The following is a 10,642-nucleotide window of genomic DNA, read 5'->3' on the forward strand; positions in this document are numbered from 1 at the left end:
GTTTGACCACATAAAAAGTGAAAGTACAGCCTGCTAGTCTGACAGCAACTATTAAAGGGCTATATATACAACCAGAGCGCTGGGTTAAGTGTCAACCTACAGGCTCCAATTTCCCTACTCCTGCACCCACCCATACTTGCCAAATCTGACCAACCTACACTCACTAATGCTACAGACCCACAAATTATTTTTGCTGTACCGATATGTACCAAAACCAATCTAGTAACAAGCACACTAGGACATGCAGAAATTCCATTAGATGTTGGCGTCAGTTAGACAGGAGCTGGACATAGTGCACATAACTGAGGCTCGGACCTTTCCTTACTTCCCAAATGTACCGCCCATACATTCACAAACCCCTCACTGAGAGCCGGGGTGGGAGAGGAGCATGTGGGCAGACGCAGGGAAACAGCAGATCTACCCAAACCCTTAGAGACATCCAAGAGCCATCAACATCGAGATAAGGTTGAGGGGGGGGGCATAGTTGAAATTCTAGGATAATATTTCTCATTCACTTCAACATGATGTGCTTAGATGAGCAACGCATTAACTTTAGACCCAGCGAGCGTCAAAAGAGAAGTGAGATTAAGAAACAAGTAAGGAAGAGAGCGGAGGAAACTTTCTTAGGTGAAAGAGATTTAATCCTTAAGCAAAACTAGAGAAAGAGTGTGACGAACATAGGGTGACAGAAATAACCAACAAGCAGAAGTAGAGGTAAGTCAGGAGAACATGATAGAACATGGGACGAGATTAAGAAAAAGAACTATCACAGCAACGGAAGTACAATATAAACAAAAATTATTTACACTGAATTGTGGCTCAACAGTGAGTCTGTATAGTACAACTGTACACATGTATAAACAATAAACCATTCAATTAAAGGGATAGTGTACAAAAATATATAAATATGTCAAAAATATTGACATGTTTCATTATTTACTCACCCTTATGTCATAATGAACCAGTAGAACTTATTCTTCTTCAGAACACAAAAGAAGATATTTTGAAGAATGTTGGTAACTAAACAACATTGAACTTAAATGACTTCGATATGGACACATCCATTGAGACATTTTTCAAAATATTTTCTTTTACGTTCACTGAAGAAATACTTGTAGACATGTTTTGAATAAAATGAAGGTGAATAAATAAGGAAATAATTTGTATTTTTTGTGAACTATCCCTTTAAATCTACTAATGGATGATAGCTTGTCTGCTGTTATATTGTTTATTGAAAACCCTGTTAAAACAACCATTATGTAATATGAAGCTGGTGTCCAAACCAAGCTTGTAAAATAGCTTAAACACTAAGACTTTATTAAATATCTAGCTTTACCATCATGCTGGTCATGCTGGTCGACCAGGTCCAATAGACAGTTTCAGCGGCAACAACATAAACAATTGTTATGTGGCCCAAACTTAGCTTCTGGTAGACGTCTGCAAAGAATCAAAAACTGTTGAATAGGTTTCATCTAATTCAATACAATTGATAAACGATCAAATATTTATATTAATTAATGTTAATATTAATTAAATATAAATGTTATAACCAAACACAGACTGGATGTTAACTTCAGGCCAGGTGCATGTCTGATGAAACCATCTATAGCCACGTTTTGCTAGTGAGTAACATGGATGTTCTAATCTATCAGTTAGACCAGCATGAAACCAGCATAAACCAGAATGGACCAGCGTGGAAATACATGAAAATGCAAACCCTGTAGCTGTTAGCTATGCTATGAACAAGCAGGGATGGCTTATTTCTAAAGAAAGAATGAGTTATTTTCATACAACACAAAATCAAGTCAATCAGTTTCTTATACAAGTCAGCAACATAGATAAATACACAAAGCATAAACGCATAGCATATTGTGTGAATGAGGCCTTTAAAGAAACAGTAAACAGATCTGTTGGTCACTGATTTTATGTACAGAGCCATTAAAGATACAGAGGATTCATTTCAGACATGTATGTTTATGCTTTAATGTCTATAACCCTATTGACGAGCAATTCTAACATCAGTGTGCAAAACATTAGGAAAATTTGCTTTTTTCTGTATGTTGAATGGTTTGTGAGTCCTTTAGAACATTATTTCATTTATTCTTAAGCAACGAACGTGTACAGAAGATCTTATGGTGCTTAACTCACAGGTAGTCTTGCCGACAGCTAAGCATCGGTACTGCTCTGCTGGCGGAAACATTTCTCCAGAGGATTGTTGGGGAGGGAAAGCAATAAGAACATAAAACCAGCAAAGACGAGAATGGCCCCAGCCGAACCCACACACGCTACTGACCAAGACAGCTCATGATGGAGAGGGATAGTGTGGTCACTTGCCAGAAAGCCCAGCACAGACTGGTGGAAAACAACGAGGGACAACCATAACAGGACACCTGGGAAAAAGTGGTCAGAGAGAGTTTTTAAAGAAGGGTTTCCTTCAAATGTGCTGTGTGTCATTTTTTTGAGGATCTATAGACTGAAATGTAATATAATATACATACTGTAACTATGTCTTGAGAGGTGTATAAAGAACTTACATAATAAAGCGTTATGTTTTTATTACCTTAGAATGAGCTATTTCTATCTACATACACTTGCATGGAATTCACCATGTTGTTTCTACAGTAGCCCTAGACGGACAAACTGCTCTACAGGGGGTGTCAAAGAAGCGGAAACGTGACAACATCTTAGTTCTGTGTCAGCCACCGTAGTGCTTCTAAAGAGAGGAGTGGAGCCGTCGGATGCAATTTGCAACCTCACTGCTAGATGCCACTAAATGTCATACACTGGACATTTAAGGTGAACGCTTTTCTGGTGAAGGTTTTTTCTGATAAGTGTGCCACTTAGTTTGGCCTATGATAAAAATCTAGGTCAATGAATTCCATCTTATGTTTTTAAACCCAGTGCACCCTTTTTTTAAGTTTTATTTAGTTTTCTGCCAATTTCACACATCCAATAATATCACACTTAGGGTATACCCATCCTTATCACTAACTTGAATTTAACTTTTGATAAGGCTAAGGCTAACCCCGTCTAACACTAGCATTAGCACTGAACCTAACCCCAAAATTTGATTGGCAGTTTGAAAGGTTGTTTCAGGACCGGGGACCCAAGAACGTGGAGCTCAGCAAAATAAGGTTCACCATCTTCCATATCCCCATTTTTTCACCTGTTGTTTACAGACATCATCAAAAAAAGTGTGAGTTGCACATGCGCCCACTCTGACATAAGGCCAGCTGTATTGCATGAGATGCCAGGCTTTGATGTGGTTGAGGTATGAACCCAGAATCCCAGCGATGGGACACACTGTGTTTTACCAACGTCAAATCATCCGTATCAATTAATCATGGGTCTCCTCATGTTCTAAATGAACTGCATGCTATGGTGTTGTGTTATGTTGTACAGTAGCAGGAGGTCCTTCGTAAGTGTTTCATGGAAGTGGAATGAAGTTACCGTGTGAGTTTTACCTGAGAGGATGAAGCAGATGGTTGCTGGTTTGAGGAAGAATGACACACTTTTGCTGAGGGACATGGTAATACACACGGCACCCATGACCATCAGAAACAAACTGAACAAAGCCAACATTGCAGTCGCCATATGCAAACCTATCAGTAAAGAGAAGCAAACGCACATTTATATTTGTTTTAATACTGGCATTCTCCACAAATAGAGTGCAAATAGTATGTTTTTATTAATCTCTTATTAATCGTTTCATTTAAACTGGGTTGTGTGGTGCATATTGTTGCCATGAATGCTAATGCTTGACATGCACTGTTAAAATAAGGATTGACCAAGAAACACATAAAACATATTATAATGTAGAGAGAGAGAGGGAGCAGAGGGAGGAGACAGAAACACATGACTGATTTTCAAAGAGGGAAAAAAAGAATGAACAGGATAATGCATTTAGACAGCAGAGAGACGAAGTCTGTTATGAACTTACTCTTTTCTGTTGTTTTCCTAAATATAACCGCATTTTCCCCTGAAGTGTAGAATTTAAAGTAGGTGCAGTTTGATTCTGAGGGAGAAGAGAACAGACAATTAGAGGTACGGACTTAATATCAGTCAGAGAAACAGAGAAAGGCACTTCAGCCCGCTGCTGTGAAGATCATTGTGTATTAATGTGCTGAGGAAAAGAGCTGCTCTATCTCGTATAGCACAGAGAGAACTAGAGAGAGAAAGAGGGCAGATGGAGAGGGAGGAGACGCCGGTGAGGCAGATGGATGGAAGGGCAAAACAAGAGAGCAGACAGGTTCGAGTATGCAGATTAAAAGCCACATTACTCTCTTTCTATGTTCTGCACCTCTTTCCCGCCTTTTCACTTATATGTTCTCTAAATTTAGATGTAAAACTAGGCAGCAGTTAGATTTAGATGTTCATACATGTGCAGCATGACTGACCTTCCTGTTATGAAAGTTTCCACAACATTAGCGATGGGTTTTTAGATGCCGGGTCAAGTTAAAACAGTATATAAACATGTGCTATTAAAATCATTCCTCGAAAGCCCTGTTGTTGGTTTTGAACCAACAAACACATTCTAACATTCCTGCCAACCTGATCTCACAGGAATGCATAACTATTTTAAGAGGTGGCTTGTTCGTATGAATTCATATGTTGTGAATCGCATAGAAACATACGATTACTAGAAAAAAGCAATACTGAAACCCCGCCCCTAACCCTAAGGTCACTGGCGTGATAGCAAATCGTACAAAAATGTACGAATGAGATCGAGTATGTGTTGTTCCATCCTAAACTGGTTTTCAAACAGTAGCGGTCTCTGTGGGTCTATAATGTTAATGTGTTGGGTTCTGTTAATGGGATGTTATCTGGTGGCTGGGAACAAATCTAACACCATTTTGTAATGGTTTTGATGAACAGCTGATGGTTCATAACGGTTCTTTTTTGTAACGGAAACTTAATTTTTTTAATCAAAACAACAAATAATTTTTCCAGCAGCAATATTATATATCATGTTGATATATTGAATATATATTAATTATTATGAATACATACATGTATGTATATATCAAATCATTATAAATTTATCATCTTTATATATGTATATTAAATTAGTCAGACAGCAAATGAGTGAATATGATCTGCCTAGAGCAGGTAACAATGAACATAGCTCTTAAAATCCATCATGGCTGAGGATAAAAACAGCATGGAAACATAAATATATTTTGATCAACAAACGATGTTAGTCTTTATTATTTAAATGTCTATAATGCTAACTAAACCTTGTCTTTGGACGAAAAAAATCTAGCCAAACTTTTGCACAATGACAGGACAAATTGTCCATAATGTTGCTTCTGTGCGTTCTCAGCTGTGGTGTTGTGTTGGGATCTATTACAGCTCTGAGCAGATAGTGGAACTGTTATTTAAAACAACTGGCACTGTTTCAAGAGACATCATCACAGTCATCAAGACTAAACACCCCGTACCTTACAAATGGGAGCAAATGAAACTTCCTGTCTCAGTGTCTCTCTGTCCCTGCATGTTGTTATATGAGAGGTATAATGAATATCGCAAACCAGGGGCCCGTTTCAGAAACGAGGTTTAGTGAAAACGCTGAGTATATTAACCCTGAAATGAGGGAAACTCTAGGTTTTCCGTTTCAGAAAGCGAGGTATGTCAAACCCGAGAAAGCAGGGTAACTCGATCCCGTTTCTAAAGAGTCAGTAACCATAGTAACTTACTCTGTGAACCTAACCTAGTCGGGAGCAGGTTTTCTTTGGTAAACACAGAGTTTCTTTTGATCTCCTCCCCCTTTTTAAAGCGCAAGTGGTGTACTTCATTCATTCATTCATTAAATAGAGTCATTCATTGCACACATTTTGATCACACAGAGACCATCTCAGTGACTAAAATGTCATATGTGCTTTTATAGAGGATCCTGTATGTGAAGAGGCTGCATTAATTCATAGGGATGTACTTTGATTTCAGGAGAGCAATTTAGGAGCCGAGTGGAATATTGTCATTTCCATGTGCATTTTTATTAAAACTGTACCATTTTTCTTTACAGTGAAATAGATATATCAAAACACATCATCCATCCTTACATCAAAAACATCAGCCATAGTGGCCGTGTAATACATCAGAGTATATTCTTTTCCTTAAATTTTCTCAAAAATTGTAGTTTTCTATGGAGGATAAGAAATGACTTAATAAAGTATATAAATAAAGTGCATGAATAAAGAAATAAAGAAATATAGACATAAATGCAGAAATGAAGCGATAAAGGTAATAAACGATTAATTTAGATGTGAAGCCATTCCTTCCCAAATCTGCTCCAAACAGGGTTCGAAGCGGTAATCGGTCTGAAACTGACGCGAGAGTCTGACACCCTAACAAGTGTCCTATACAGCATGGCATCTCACACTCATCATTAGAGCACTGATGTGGAGTGAGAAAATAAGAATTATTTTATTATTTCTATTTTCTTTCTGTTGTTGATGATTTGTATAATGACATTGTATTATATACAGTATATTGTTGTGTTGTGTTGTTATATTGCATTGCAGTGCATTGCATTGCATTCTCTATTCTATTCTATTCTATTCTATTATATTATATTATATTATATTATATTATATTATATTATATTATAGTTAAGTCAGACAATTAGATCTTTAAGTCAGTTTAATACATTTAAATTCAAATGACTTGTAAAGCCAATCTGAATTAACCAAAGTCAGCTTTGTTTACCATAGGCCTATACTGTGCACAAGTAAGGGATAATGTACAGGCAGCCGATTGTTATCGCAGAAGTAAGCCCCGACAGTGTGATCAGGATCTTGTATCACACTGAAAGGTCTTATTTTGCTTTAACAGCCAGCTGCTTGTACATTATCCAACTTATTACACGGCTACTTGGCACATGAGGAAAAACTGGACATGAAATGTGAAATTTTTATATTCTATTAGCTCATTTGTACCGATTGCAGACCTTCCGTGAGGAAAAGTCATTTACTTTCATTTTTAAGGTAAGAAACGACGTTCAAATGTCACGAACAGGCAATTTGGTTTAATAATTTCTAAATATAATGTCATATATGTTATTAAAAGACATATTTATATTTAATTTATCCAAAAAAAAAACTGTCAAAATGATTTGCTGCATCTGGGTTACCGTGTGTTGTCAGTTTTGAGAGGTTGTTATCTGGGAATTACGAACCTGCAAATTTCGCGACTGGCCAATCAGAATGAAGCATTCCAATGAGCCATGTAATAATGTACTATAATCTACATAAATACAAGAAAATCAAGGTAATTCTTAGGATGTGAAAGAATGAGAGCCCTCACCTCCGTGCAGTTCTGCCGGCCCACAGGTCTCACTCTCCGGGTCAATATCTGATACCCAGAGCGTGCGCACACATGATTTCCAAAGGCCGTAGTGTGCCATCTCACATGTCTGGTTGTTCCTGAAGTGTTTTGGTTGGGATAGCTCCACCCAGAACTCTGTGCCCATACCTAGTACTGTCAGAGTAACACCTATGACTGCGATGAACAATGACAGCTTGATCTTGCCCTCCTGGCTGTCACTCATCCGAGGGGGTCTCGATCTTTTGCCCCCGCGTCCGGTCTTACTTCCGAGTCCACCTAATGCAGCCATACCTCCTCTGCCTTCCTCTTCCTGCTGCTGCAAAAAAAAGTTGGACCACATGGCAGCCACAAAACTTTTCAGACAAGTAGGGAAACTCCCGGAAGAAACGGAAAAGCAAGGAGGACTACAGTAAAAACGAAGACTAGATATTAGTCTGGACTTGGGAGGGCGAATAGACAATAAATGCTCAAGTGTATTAATAGAAAGCTCAGAAAAACGAGATGATAGAAAATCAAAATGTTCTGTGATGTAATAAGAATCTAGTAGACAAGGAATTCAAATTATAGAGGGTCATTTTTGAGGCGTGTAGAGTGGGAATTAAACTGGCATTTACAAAATAGAGATAAATAAAGACTTTGATAAATTGGACAAAAATAGCAGCTATGAGATTAAAGCAAACAGTTGATGAGAAACAAACAGTGAAAACTGGATTGAGGTCTCAGAGAAGTGAAAAGAAGATCGTCTTTTGGTTACCCTGAAGAAAAAGAGAAAGAAGTAAGGCAGTAAGTACAAAAAAAAAGAAAGACTTAATGATACATCTATTAGAGATTTTGACTTTTTCTATATTTTGTCCTTCGTTCAATATACAGTCATTGAGAGATGAGACATGAGGTCACATTGTCTAAGCATTGTCAGATCATACTGTGAGATATCAACACATACCCATCCAACCTTTTTAGCAATGCCTGTTTGATCCGCGCCATTTTAAGGCCTCATAAATGCCAGAGTATTACGTGTACAGAGAACTATTATATCTATGGACAATGAGACTCAAGGTGTGTCCTGTTGTGGTATTCTAAAAAAAGACAAGGGATTGGGAAGAGTTTAACCGAACAAAGCTGCAGATGAGACTCAAGGTTGTTGGAGGAGCTAGGAAAGGAAAGAGCTAGGTGGAGCGCCAGGTGCAGCGGTAGGTGTTAATTTATGTGTGACAGGCACACAGGCAGAGGGTCTTAAGCCATTATCACTGCACAAGGAGGCAGTACTATAAATGTGATACACTCACAGCCATTGCATAATATTAACATGGATGTTTCAACATGGATGTTTGGCTATTAATATAAATGTCTATAAGGCAACTGCACTTGAAGAGTTTATTTGCAAAAACAGTTAACAATGTTTTTACAAAAAATTACAAAATCATGTTTTATTGTGTAAGTTAGCTGTATTTTTTATCATTATTACTTATTACATGTTAATTAAAACAATCCAACTGCAGTTTGATTGATATTAATTGTTATGCACAATAAAAAATCATGTTTTTTATTTTTTTATAAATGGACTCTTCACTTCGAGATATGGTAGTATAATTATTGTTTGCCGTTTTTTACTCTAGAAACAAAATAGGCTGACCACAAACTCTTTTCATGTAGATAAGCCAGATACATTAGACTCAATACCCAGTAAAAGAGAATGTTGCATTACAACCGTTTGAGACACAACAGATCATCAAAACATGAACTAGAAATGCAGCTATTGGCTATAAATAACATTCACAATCTTCTCAATTACAACTCTTTATTTTACCCAAGCTTTGTCAAAGTTACCCTGAAATACAAAGATATACAGTATTATGTCTACATAAACATATGTTAATATTGGCTGTTCAAAATGGAAACTAGTAAAAAAATTAAATCTCAGCCAAGATGCCAAGACGGGAAATACATCGGACCATTTTGGCAGCAAAAAATCATTTATCATCGTTTTTAATGAATTTTCAGTTATCACTGTGCTTCAGCCGCACACACTCACTATAAAGTTTGTGATTTAGATTCAGCAAACATAACGCATGAACTGATGAAAATAGATCATACTAAATTACATGCACACTGCCAGATAGCGGGCCACTGAGAAACTTTTTAGTTTTGAGGTTTTAACTTTTAGCTTTGAGGTTATATGCAGCATTTCTTAAAATGGCAAAAACACTCACACTTAATCAGGTAAGCTACATTACATTTCTAGTAGTTTAGAGGTAATTACTTATAAATATTTATATCTATTATAGATATTTATATAGGCTACTCATGCATTCTAAGTTGTGATGACAAAATAAAAATTATCAAAAATTATCAAATGTATACAGAAGGTATCGCCAATTAGCCATCATGTTAACAGAGCACAATACGTAAATATTAAAACTTTTCAAAGTTGTTAGAACAGCATTAAAGGCGTGTGTCACATGACAGATTTGATTAAAACTATAACAGTACGCATGTGTGCAGCCAGTGCATTGAAATACCAACAAATGTTAATAACAATGAGAGCAATTAAATCCTGACCTGTTCTGTGTGGGTGCAGATCTGATGACTAGATACATGAAAGTCAGCTATGAGAGAAAGAGAGGGAGGGAAATAAAGAGAGAGAGAAAGTGAGTGTCAGTGAGAGGAGGAGGGTGAAAACTGCTGGGGCTCGAGCAATCCAAGTGTGTGACTGAATACATGATAGCTCAACTATGGGCAAATGATGTCAGCATGAATATTTTTCTGGGTTTTTATAACTCGGGTGTACGTTGGTGTACGTTTTGCAGGCATGTGGGAAAGTTAAGTGTACTGTATGTCAGCTGATCCACAGACATTTGTGTGAGCGCATGGGCAAGAAGGCTATTTTGGACAAACACCTGTTAATGACATTAAATGCCCAGGAGTTGCAGTGGCAAAGACAGGAAAGAGAGAGGACTGTTTATCTGGCGAGACAGCAGCTGATAAGCGAGAAAATGGCTTAAAACGTAATAGGTGGCTTTGAATCACATAGACAGGTGTGCAAGGGGGAAAAGTGAAATGAAACCGAGTTAAGATGATTCATGAGAATGTAAATAATGGAGCACAGATAGACAGGAAACATAGGTGTTGATCCAAAACTTAGGAAACAAAACCATTTGCAGTTGAAAGTGTAGAAATAAAAGTGTAAAGTGAGCCTTTCTGTAACTACTCATTTTGTGAGTCCAGGATATGCAAATATCACTATGTGAACACTAAACCCGCCCACTCAGGCAGGGAGGGGCACACCGTGCAACAAGTCATCAGCCACATTTGTTGGTTG

At 37.5% G+C, this 10,642-nt stretch overlaps 1 protein-coding gene across 1 annotated transcript; it reads right to left on the reverse strand.

Annotated features, from left to right (window-relative positions):
* Positions 1-530: 530 nt before the first annotated feature.
* cacng6b (calcium channel, voltage-dependent, gamma subunit 6b) lies at positions 531-9,942 on the reverse strand. The gene is made up of 5 exons (XM_057339180.1): positions 9,883-9,942; positions 7,303-8,078; positions 3,941-4,015; positions 3,465-3,602; positions 531-2,390 (listed from the first exon to the last, which is right to left on the reverse strand). The coding sequence occupies exons 2-5, from the start codon at positions 7,661-7,663 to the stop codon at positions 2,167-2,169; spliced, it is 798 nt and encodes a 265-aa protein (XP_057195163.1). The 5' UTR covers positions 7,664-8,078; positions 9,883-9,942; the 3' UTR covers positions 531-2,166.
* Between the last annotated feature and the right edge of the window lie 700 nt (positions 9,943-10,642).

This window comes from Triplophysa rosa, linkage group LG8 (genome assembly GCF_024868665.1).
Source record: "Triplophysa rosa linkage group LG8, Trosa_1v2, whole genome shotgun sequence".
NCBI classification, from domain to species: domain Eukaryota; kingdom Metazoa; phylum Chordata; class Actinopteri; order Cypriniformes; family Nemacheilidae; genus Triplophysa; species Triplophysa rosa.